The sequence below is a fragment of the Hypomesus nipponensis genome, chromosome 22, assembly GCF_054491055.1.
Source record: "Hypomesus nipponensis isolate SF chromosome 22, ASM5449105v1, whole genome shotgun sequence".
In the NCBI taxonomy this organism is placed as follows: Eukaryota; Metazoa; Chordata; class Actinopteri; order Osmeriformes; family Osmeridae; genus Hypomesus; species Hypomesus nipponensis.
In genome coordinates, this window is record NC_140382.1 from 14465183 (window position 1) to 14477214 (window position 12032).

The 12032-nt window shown below is 45.9% G+C and overlaps 1 protein-coding gene across 5 annotated transcripts in view; it reads left to right on the forward strand.

Annotated features, from left to right (window-relative positions):
• Nucleotides 1-743: 743 nt before the first annotated feature.
• Nucleotides 744-12032, forward strand: part of dclk2a (doublecortin-like kinase 2a) — a 35743-nt gene continuing 24454 nt past the window's right edge. For all 5 annotated transcript variants that reach the window (XR_014740936.1, XM_084687078.1, XM_084687079.1 and 2 more), the window contains exons 1-2: nt 744-1686; nt 5742-6082. Coding sequence is in view for 4 of the 5 variants with exons in the window: in XM_084687078.1 (XP_084543204.1) it covers nt 1284-1686; nt 5742-6082 (744 nt within the window). In the remaining variant the exon portion in view is untranslated. The remainder of the gene's footprint in view (nt 1687-5741; nt 6083-12032) is intronic.

Below are 12032 nucleotides of genomic sequence, written 5' to 3' on the forward strand. Positions count from 1 at the left end.
TTACATTACACCCAACAGCCCTGGTGGGAGTCTGTGGTGATATTGACATGGCGGTTGCATTCACTTCTGTCCTTTTTTTTTGGGGGGGGGGTATTATAATTGAGCTTTTCAGTAGAAGTAACAATGTAATTGCCTTTTTCTTGACAGGTTAAAGAAACAATGGTAGCATAGTTACTGTGATACGTGGATGCAGCTTGGTTTGCAGTTTCTGTAGCAGCAAACTGAAACAGGAGCATCAATGCTGTGCCAGGTGGTGACGCACATAGGTGCCTGTTTGGGACTGGGTGGCACAAGGAAAGTGGCATCACACAGCATGTGATAATCCACTGCCACTGTAAGTTGTGACCTTGGTGGATACCAGCTGACTAGCTAGACACGCACACTCTCACACAGGTTTAAATGTTCAATCAATTTATCCATCTACAGTCTCTATTTGACTGTCTCGTCCAACATTGTTGCTCTTTAACTGTACTCATATTTCACTATACACAGTGAGCAATACAACTCATAATTAAAGCCTCCATCAGCATATTTCAAATGAACTATTGATTACTCAAAATGTTTAGATAGTGAAGTCATACCGGGATAATGTGTTGTTCATATACGCAGTTGCAAAACAATAGAGCGGGTCACCGGAGTGCGTTAGGACCCTGAGGCAGATCAATCCTCCACCCTCCCCGTTGATTTGGGTGACAGGACAGCCTCTCGTGTTACTGCTACAGTAAAACTAGTGCAGACTGTCACAAGGAGGATGTGAAAACAAGAGGAGGCTTGCGGTGTCAAGCATGCGGATTTGTTAAATTCTGTGGAATTAGAAGCAGGTTCTGATGCTATGTTTATTTGCTTAATGACATTCAATGCGTTTCATCCGCATTTACAATCGGATACAGTGATATCTTTGGGATCTTTCTCTTTACAGAAAAGCTGTTATTGATAAACCATCCTTAGGTTATCAATCAAGACCGGACCACTTACACCTGGTATTGATTCAAGGTTTTCGGAAAACTGCTGTGGCTGTCAGGTTATGAAGCTGTAATCGTTCCCCTTAGTCCTTTCCGTTTAGTAAGTTTTCCAGGGTATGGTAAGATTTCTAGCCTGTAACTGTGGCTACAATCAATATTGCACTTTGTATTTGAATCATTGCGGTGGGAGATAACGTGCACGGTGTTCTGGGTAGACCAGTTTACTGCATCGGCCAACGTTTTTGGCACAATTCATTGGGAAAACAAAAGCTGAACGGACGCGTGTGTTTTAATTAGGATTATATTGTAAGAAACACAAACATGTCACTCAGCAGAAGTATAGAATTTGAACACTTCGAGGAACGAGACAAGACGCACCGGTCATCACGGGCCAACAGCTCGGGCTCACATTCAGGTTCCAGAGGTAACGGTCTCGTGCCGAGCCCGGCTCACAGCGCGCACTGTAGCTTCTATCGTACGCGCACACTACAGTCTTTGACATCGGAGAAGAAAGCAAAGAAAGTACGTTTCTACAGAAATGGAGACAAATACTTTAAAGGTTTGGTGTACGCCGTGTCTCACGACCGTTTTAGGTCATTGGACGCCTTACTCATGGAACTCACCCGGTCCCTTTCGGACAACGTTAACCTTCCCCAAGGTGTTCGGACTCTGTATTCGGTGGACGGCGGCAAAAGGATCACAAGCCTAGATGAGCTAGTGGAAGGTAAGTTGACTAAATCTAGCCTCCTGCCATATGAAGACATACATCATGTGGGGAGATCAATACTTCAACTCTAAATGCGCATATTGATGAGTGAGTAGAATTGTCAAGTGTATTATCAGCTTTCCTCTGAGCACGATGAATGGACTACTTTAGACTACGTAAATAACTCCTGGTTTAAAATACTGTGGATAGTTGCAGGGGCCTCGTCCCATGTGACTTGCAAAGAGTGAAAGTTTTGTTTTGGTCATGTGATGATAAATAAGATGAAAACAATCCATTCTTATTCTTCAGATGCTTGGCATAAACATAAGAACACTGAACTCAGTGACTCCGGCAGTGAACCAGTAGGGCTCCCAGTTTGACAAAGCAATGTTGACACGTGTGACCCAGTGCTCTGCAGCAGTCAGAGAATGATGAATGCACAGGCGGACACACCCATGGAATGCTGGGCTGGGCTGTAGTACAACCCAATGTTAATATGCATTGATCTTTATTGACTTCACTTGGGGTAGAGAGAGAAGGCGTGTGCATGTGTTTCATGTGGTCGTTGCAGGCTTCATAACCTATTAAACGTTGAAGAAATCAATATTCTGCCCGACTCCCACCATGAATGCCATGGTGGTTGTGTCAATAATAGCATCACAACTGCAAAACAGACTTGAGATGAGTGTAATAATAAAAAAGGGACTTAAAGGCATCCATGTAGGTTTAATGTTCATTCTGCATCAGTTTAATCTAATCTGTGATCAAATCATACAGATACAATCTGTATGTCTCTCCTCTCTCTTGTTCCCATGGTCTCTCTCCATGTGAGCTGCATATTATACAATGAGAGTAGCATCTCTGTGGCAGTCAATGAATCTACATGTTTGGTGCTGCTTTCCAGTCTGCACCTTGACCTCTAGAGCCAATCCTCTTTTAGCAGCCAAAGGTGAGCATTCTCTGGGTAGCAACCTCCCTCTGCGCCTCTGCACTGCAGACTCACCCTTCCCTCTCCCCTCCCTCATCACCTCACAAGTCTATTTCCAACTGACATCCTCCCAAATCGGATGCTCTGCACCACTTGTTCCTCTCTCTCCCCCAGAGAGATTCCATCAGGGTAGATGTAGGTCACTGTTTGTTCCAGAGAAACCCATAGCATCTCTTCTGGGTTGGAATGAGTGGAGAGATTGTGGTCAAGTTGCAGCCAAGAAGTACCTCAAGTTCACTTAATGAGATACAGCACAGGAATGGTAATTAAATACTTTCACACCTAAACCATGTTCACAAACCAATATAGTGGAGCCATAATACATACATATAGAACATGTTGGCATATGTTCAAAGCTATGCAACGTCTTATATCTACGCTTTCTCCCTACTCATTGTAAAACAAAGCCTTGACATGATCAGTCTGCAGTCACCCCACTGTGACCCAACGGTCTCACACAAGTAGCCCCTGAACGTCCCCCTGCTGTGGCAGAGGGAAATAGGGGCACAGTCCGAGTCAGGGTCCGTCTCGTTGGAGGAATAGGAATGTAGTAACGGACTGTCTCGGCCCAGCAGAAGCTTTCCTGGCTGTAGACGCTGGAGGCCAAACACCAGAGTCTTGTCTTTGTTTACTCAGCTATCAAATTGGTCGAGGGGGACGGGGGGGGGAAACGGGGGACTGGGGACGACTGCAGAAACTGCCCAGCTCAGCCTGCCCCAATTGATTGAAGGCTGTAAGAGGGTGGAGGGGCTTTTGTGTGTAAACCCAATCAAGGCCCATTCACATGCAATCCCTCATGGCAGAGTGGGATGAGTGTGTCAGCAGTAGAGATCCTTGCTTCCAGCTGTGCTGGGAGCCCCTAGACTGTGCATCTAGATCTGCACTTTGTGCTGCCTTGCTCATACGACATCATATGGAAAGGTTAACTTCCAGTACATTTGCAATGGGAGTCTTGACTCCGATATTTTAGAGTTTATTTTACTTTGATTTATAAGAACTACACAAATTACAGCATACCACTATATTATTAGGCTCTTAAACCCTCCTTATCTCTCACTTCCCCTGTGAGTGATGGTGTGTGTATTACCTTTTAGTGACAGATGAGTGGCCACAGTGACGGGTTCCTCCACAGTCAGCAGCTGGCTTTGCATGAAGGCCCCTTGTTAAACGTTGGTCTCAGCTGGGCCTCATCTGAGCTCAGGCCCCCGAAGAGTGTCCTGGGGACCCCTAACCTATCCAGTGATGTCACACCTGAGCCCTCTTACCCCCCTGAGGGTACTCCTACCTCCAGTCACCGGTCACATATCATAGAGGGACCCCTCTGCTCGGTCAGACACTGAATTAATAGCAGCTCCTCTTTTTTTCCCTCCGTCTTACTATTCTGAGTGGGGAGGTCTCTCCAGCTGTGGCCTAGCTGGTTAATTAGCCCTTGGTTAATTGCTGGCTTCATAACGGTAAGTATCAGGGGAAGGTTTGTCTCACACCTCTAACAACCCTTTATCGCTTCCGGTTCCTTCTCTGTTTCGCGGTGCCTCTGGCTTGCGACACCGACGGGAGAAAGGGAACTGAATGCTAGATGACCTTGTCGCCCAGGAATGAGAGCAGAAGTGAACCTTCAGAGCACTTTGTAATGATGTCAACCCCAGGCCAGTAATGGCGTGTTGAACTCAGCACCATGGACAGCAGCACACGCAGCACCCCCAAAAGTCACCCTTGTGACCCATCCAAAGTCGTTCACCTTGGCAGAAATGTGCTGAACCTAAATCTGTCCTCTCCATAGATTTCAATCTTGTCTCTACCGTTCCATAAGTTCCAAACACACTAAATCCGTATTGAATGTATAGCACTTCTGGTTACGTTTCTACCGTCTCCCTTTCCCGATACCTTCTGACACCGCCCCCATGCCAGATGATTATCTTCTCAGCTCTGTGAGGGATGACACCTGTTTTCTTTTGGAGCTAGCAGGTGTTTTTCACAGCCACATTTCATGTGTTGCATTTTTTTAAGTGGTGTTGTTGCCAGGATATTAGGCTTATTAACTTTAGCATTAACGAGCTGATTATTTCACCTTCATGATTTTATTTTCACTTTTCAGGTAATTGAGTAATGGATGCTGTGCTAATTGGTTCACAGCACCATATCATTGACATTCTAAAACAATGTAATCATATGAGGTTTTTGGCATATTATCTCCGTACTACTCCTATCCTTATCCTTGTCCCTCCTATCTAGCCCATAGCTGTGCCCACAGTCCTTGTGTAGAATGGCATGTTGGGGTGGGATGTTTACTGTTATACAGCAGAGGAAGAACGTCATCATCGATGGGGTCAGCCAGGAGAGGCTGTCAACTTGAGAGGAAAGGCCATCCATATCATGTTCAGCTTCTGTGTGCTGCCTGGGGAATCCCTCCAGCACAATAGATATAGACAATGTTTCTAGGCAATCGTCTCTTTCTCTTTATGTCACGGTCTCTCTCTTTTTCTCTCTTGCCATTTCTCCCTCTCCTGACTTGCAACAACCAAATGGGAACCACATTTGTTATCCTACAAACAAGCACTGTAAACAGGCAGGCTTCCTCCCTCCCACATCGCGATTTAATTTACCAGTGAAGTCCTTTGAGTTGTCACACCAGTCTTGCCTGGAGAGGAAGCACCCACTTGCTAACTGCTACAATGGCACGTCTGCGAATAAAGCAAAAATACTTTGCTTTGGAGCGTGGCCAGTGCAACGGCTTGAGGAAAATAAAAGAAGGGGGGGAGGGAGAGAGAGAGAAGGGACAGTGTGTGTGTGTATGTGAGAGAGCAAGAAAAGAGAAGAAGGGAGAACGAGAGAAGATAAAGTGTGTGTGAGAGAGAGAGAGAGAGAGAGAGAGAGAGAGACTGGCTTGACCTCTCAATGTGCCTTTTTGTTCTGCAGAGGAATGTTAACTCTTTGTTGCCCAGGGTACAAGTTATCTATCAATGCTTGCTGGAAGCAAGCATAGGTTGGACTACATTTGAGGCTGTTATGTTGCCTGTTGTGTTCCTTGACCAAACTCCTCATGTTTCGTATCACCTTTACCCTCCCTCCCATCTCTTCTCCCCAGGTGAGAGCTATGTGTGTGCCTCCAATGAGCCTTACCGCCACTTGGACTACACCAAGAACGTCAACCCCAACTGGTCTGTGGGCATCAAGGCGGGCGCGTCGCGCTCCCTCTCGTCCCTCAGCACGCTGGTGAAGAGTGAGCTGCAGCGCGAGTCCAAGGACTTCATCAAGCCCAAGCTGGTCACCGTCATCCGCAGCGGCGTGAAGCCGCGCAAGGCCGTCCGCATCCTGCTCAACAAGAAGACGGCGCACTCTTTCGAGCAGGTGCTCACCGACATCACCGATGCCATCAAGCTGGACTCTGGGGCGGTGAAGAGGCTTTACACGCTGGAGGGGAAACAGGTAAGAGAGGTTCTGTAGTGTGGGGGAAATGGGATGAGCTGGCTTGACGTGGTCAGCAGATATACACTCAGTCATCTACCAAAACAGCATGTATTTTCAAATTCAATGTTGAATTGTCTATTATGTCTATGTATGTTCATTAGGGCGTGGCTATTGAACTCATGACCCAGCAAGTGGCGAAAATACCACTGCAATACAATGAGTTATCCAACTTTTTATATCCATTTTCCTTCCCTGTAATCCATTCTTAATCTTATTGAAAAGATTATTTTTTGATAGAGAGAGAGAGAGATGATTCAGCAAAACTCATGTCCAGTGCGGCAAGGATATAGTCTCTTTCCAGTATGTTCAAACACGCCCTACTGCAGCACATCAAGTTGAACGGGATATTTTAACGTGCAATATCAGACCCCGATGGGACGGCCAATGAGAACTCTCCAAATCCTCATTTGTAAAATGGCTGTCTGATTTATTTGGTTCAAGTGTGTCAGCAGTCTAGGTAATTATGCCTCCCATAATCTACGAAACACTATTATGCGACAATTATTTGGTTTGACTCAGGTAATGTGTTGTGGCACAGCTGCCTCAAACTATTTTTTATGACCGTACCCTCTACCTCACCGACCTCCATTTAGTCATGCAAGGCTAGGCCATAACAAAGACTGGAGCAAGCAGCCACATGGGACATTTATGTCATGATCAATGTCCCCATTTAAAAATCCCATCTAGACCCCTGCTGATGTTACACAACAAGGAAATGATGAGAAGCACATGGTCCCTGTTTTAATATCCCATCATGCCTTTGGTCGATACAAAATGCTGCCTCATCTGGAGCGAAAGCCCATCATGAATATTTAAATCCAGTAGATTAGGTCCAGGGATTTCCTAGAGATTGTCTGCTGTTGGAGAGAAAGGGATTTTGTGATTGGAAGGACTGAATACCTTGTTGGTATTCCACTGAAAAGGACACGAACGTATCCCTTCTACCTCTTTCATGAATTACAAATAGTTCCCCTGTATTTTGTCTAAACCAGATTTATGTGAAGGTCATGTCAGGTAGCCAGGTACCTCCCATTATTACCCACAATGACCTATTCTTTAAAGTAAGTACATGCACACAGCTCCATAGAGCTAATAAGTGTGTAAGGGGTTTTAGTGACAGACCACAGGATGCACAGTGAGAGTGCACCGTTCCTCAAATTCCAAACAGCTGAGTCTCGAGACCGTCCGCCAGCAGAAAACAAACCCAGCTGACCTTTCCTTCCTGTCATCCGGTGGAGAATCTTCACAGACGGGCCATGGTCGTGACTCACTAGAGCCGCAATTCTTATCTGCTCGGACACTGACGGCCTGACAAGGCCTCTCTTCACAGACAAACCCATCCGTGGCCTAGACAGGAAAACATTGCTGACATCCCCCGACAAGTCATACAGCTCCTGTCACCACGACGCAGTGCAAGACAGGCAGACACCTATTCAGCAAAGCCCTTCCCTGCATGTCCTTTTGAATTGTTGTGGTTTCAGAGAGCAAAGATTATGACATCTGAGAGGATGAAAGTGCTTGTAGTCATCTGTGACCGTGCATTAGCTGTCCACATTCAATTTAACCTTGGTGAAAGCAAGACTGAAATATGTTTATACCCATCAAGAGCCTTCAACAGAGATGTTTGATACTCCTCTTCCATCAGGAGATTGGGAGGGAAAGAAAACTATGGACATCGCTGCTGGGAAAGATCACCTGTCACTTAAACTGAATTGACTGCTCCCTCAGAACTGCCGAGTCTGTGAAATGCAGATGTCTCACCTGGACCGATCTTGTGATGGATGCCGGTAGATCCCCCTTCATGGCTAATTCCACCCATTTTCGATGACGAGAAGCTTTGATGCGACTGTCATTGTCTATACCGATCCCCAAAGGGATAAACCCAACCACATTCAGCTGTTGGACTGACAAGCTTAAGAACTTCAGTAAGATTTTATTTTCAAATTGCTTTAAGCCACCCATTTCCACCCAGACAACCATACTACTTAACTGACTCCCCTCATCCATTGATGCAGACTACACAGAAACTAAATGAACCCTGGATACTTGGGAGATAAGAGGCACAGTGAGAGGGAGGAAAAAAAGAGGGTACCTTCCCTCTGTTGTCCCCAAGGACAGATTCAGCCACGCAGATCCTGTGAAACCCGTGTCTGCTAGAATATGTGTGGTTGGCGTCTCACACTGATGATGTCACTGGGGATTTGCCTCCATTCCAGTGGTGAATCCAGATGGGAGCCCCAGGCTTGTCTAGAATGCTGTCTATCCCTGGAATTTCCCAAGGAAACCCCAAACCCCCCTCCTGAAGCATGGGTTCCTGTTTTATCCGAGCTATGCAAAAATCGTCCGCTAGCTCCTATTCATATATGCTAATATGCTAATATTATGGAAATGTATTGAACACTCCTATCCACCACTACTTGTAAAAAATTCTATCAGAACTTTTTTATGAGCTGTACTTTGTTGCCATATGTGTTCACCACACTGAGCGTTGTTATGGAATTGATATCCTTCTTTAAAAACTGTTAGTGAACTGTTTTTCCTGCTCAGCCTTAATGGTGGTATTAGACCAGTGGTGCTTCACAGGAAGGCTAATGTACCTAAAGCACTTAAAACATGATTGATGGCCACTGCTACTGCAGCCACACCAACATTTATTGCATAATGAACGCAAACACTTTCCTTTTGCTGTGGCCGAGAGATCGGCTCAAATGCATCTGCAGGAACCTTTGACCAATTTCACATCTTTGTTTTCAGAAGTTACTTTTAACCACCCCACTCATTCACTTAATTTTGAATGGATTAAATCTACATTCTTCCCGCTGATGTCTGTTGTGATCACAGAGCTCCTTGATGACAGGTTGTTTGAGCGGGCCTTCCAAACATGGCGGCTTTAGAACCATGGGTTGTTAATGATACACACAGACCCCATTAGTTCCAACCTTTCATTATCTGTGATGGATCACTCTGCTTCTTGTCAGGGTGTGTCACGTGCATTCTGTTCCCCCCTAAAGATCAACTCCATTAGTTGATTTACGTCTCTGTGACTACTCTCATACCCTGATGGTGCACGCAACCCCTGTTGGGTGTTACAGCTACATGTTCCACAGAGGGTCATTAAACCCTGACTTCTCAGAGAACAATTTCACACTGTTGTTTGTTCTGAGAAGCATATTTTTGTTGATGCCAGTGTGTTAGTTCGTTAACAGCATGTTCTCGGCCCGAACAATTACTACTGCTCTCTAGGGGTGTAAAAGTGCACAGAAGTCACGGTTCTGTTTCCAGGAAGTAGAAATGCCTGTTACTGACTGAAGATGTATTCTTTGACTGCATGCGCCGTGACATCAGTATCATGTAGTGCATTTGCGGTACGAATAGACCTACATGTAGGCCTACCATTAGACCCCTACTGCTCACACATCAACATTGAGCATGATGTTATTTCCGGAACCATAGTCACGATACTCCCGCAACAGTTGTTGCCAACCGAACGGAGGAGGTCTAAATCAGCCTCTCCCACCTGCCCCTGTGACCACCATCCCAGCACCACACAGCCAATCTTGCCTGCCTGGCATGACTGGGCTGAAGAGAACGTGACAGATGTCCTTCTCACCCATCAGACCTGAAATAATTTCAGCCAACAAGCACCCCCTTGTCTCTCTGTATTTCTGTCCATTTCTCTCTATATATTTTCTTTCTCTCCTTGTGTCCTCTGTCCCTCTCTCTCTCTCTCTCTCTCTCTCTCTCTCTCTCTCTCTCTCTCTCTCTCTCTTTCTGTCTCTCTCTCTCTCTCTCTCTCTTTATCTCTATCTATCTATATCTCTCTCTCCCTCTCAAGCATACTGAGGCCTTCTGTCCAACATGACACTCTCCACCTGGAACGTTTGTTTTTGTTTTGCTTTGCTTGTTTGTCTTCATTGGATCAACAAATGTGGTTGATATTTTGAGGCCATGGCCTTTTCACCTGTGTTGCATGAGTAACTTACAGTAGACATAAAACACTGAGTTTCTTTGGGCCTGAGAGGATATTATGGTGGACAGGAGTCTCATTTTGCCTGCTAACATCGTCAAAGGTACTCAATTGAATTACAGTTGTCTGTTTTGAAGTTTAACCATGCATGCTTGTAACCAGAACCCTTTGAAACTAGAAAAGTGGTTTCTGGAATTAAAATTGTGTAACTGTCTAAATACCTCTCTCAAAGTGTCCTTGTTTTCCTATGTATTTGGCCATAAATTCATTGTGTACGTACACACAAAAAAATAATAATATTAGGACTATTTACTTACTTACTTCCTTTTCCTCTGCCTCATCTTTTCCCCATCCGCCTAGCAACAAAAGAATAAAGTGACCCTTCTCTGGACAGGCCTGTACTGTACTGTGAATGCTCTCCCAAGGGCATATTGGGATGTCGTGCCATAATGTCGTGCTCTATTAAGACTGACACGTCCTTTGGAAGGTGTGAGACAGGGCCTTGGAGACCAGTTATCTCAGCTAGTCCTTCTTGTCAAGACTCCTTAACTGGGTGCTGTTGTTGTCATGCCTGAGCAAGACTTTCTGGCATGTACTTTCAAATCTCAAAGTCCCCCTCAACTAATTTAATTCCCTCCAAAAGACATTGGATTGGTCGTGTCCCGGGCTTTCGCAAAGGCTTTGTCAGTGTAAGTACTTTCTTAAGTCCTTTAAATAAGAGCTTTCAATTTAGCATAACCACTAGCATCTCGGCTAACAGCGTCCAGCACCAAAAAGACGACAGAGCCCTTTGAATACATGAGAGTTGATCAAAACCCCTTCACCCCTTTAGCGGTGCGCACCAGACGATAGACGCCACCCCAGCACTGCTTGCCATCTGCTCCTCCACAATGAAATCACAGGTCCCAGTCGGCAACTACACCCTTCCCCCCCTCACCAAACCTTCCGCCATCCCCCTCCCTAAACCCAACCCCCACTAGCCCCCCTACCGGGATCTTGACCAGCACCGGATAATTAGACGTATAAGCTGGGAGGAGGCGGGGGTTAAAGTGCAGCTGTCAGGTGTGTGTGTGTGTGTGTTTGTGTGTGCATATTCTACACAATGCACCCCTCAGTCCACTCTCTCCAGTCGATTTCTAAGCTACTTCTCTGAACGAATGTTAATTGATATCTGCGCCAATGGCAACCAACGAAATCAGCTGCTGCTTTTGTGAGTAAACTCTGTGCTGTTTAGCATCTCAAAGCTGCAATGGGCTGCAAGAGAATACAAGCAATTTGGGTCGGGAAAGGAATCAGAATGAGAAACTGTTAAAAACCTCCAGCCTAGCTTGCTGGACCAGCAGCAACTCTCCATCGCCGTTTAAAGGGACATATTTTTGCTCATGCTATACGGTATTAACTTTATCTGTTGTCAAGACAAAATAATTCAGAAGCATTTCAGAGTCACCCTTCTGTTTGGGCTGAGTGGCAATTGATTCCACCGTGTCAAAGGACCCCAGCGTCCCCCTTGGTGACTTGACTCTCCTGGTAACATTATGATGACATCATGATTATCACATACACCTGACTATTGGACCATAAAGAGCCTGACTGCACCCAGATGATTGTATGAGCTCAGATAAGGACCCTGCGAAGGCCAAGCCAAGCACTACTCTCACAGGAAGAAGAGGGAGGAAAGGGATGGAGTGAGGTGGAGGGATGTAGAGACTCTCCCCACCCCCATCTCTGGATCCGCATACAACTGCGCCCCCCCCAGCCTCGGCTCCTCCCCCTCTTCTTTTCTCTCCCCCTCCTCCTCGACGTCTCTGTTTTCCCTCTCCTCCCCCTCTCTCTGGTTTCCTACTGTGCTAGACAGCTGACTAGCAGATCGGCTCAATTTTGGAGCTACGGTTCTCGTTAGGAAAGCAAATGAATCGAAACCTTTGACCTCCGTAAATCTGC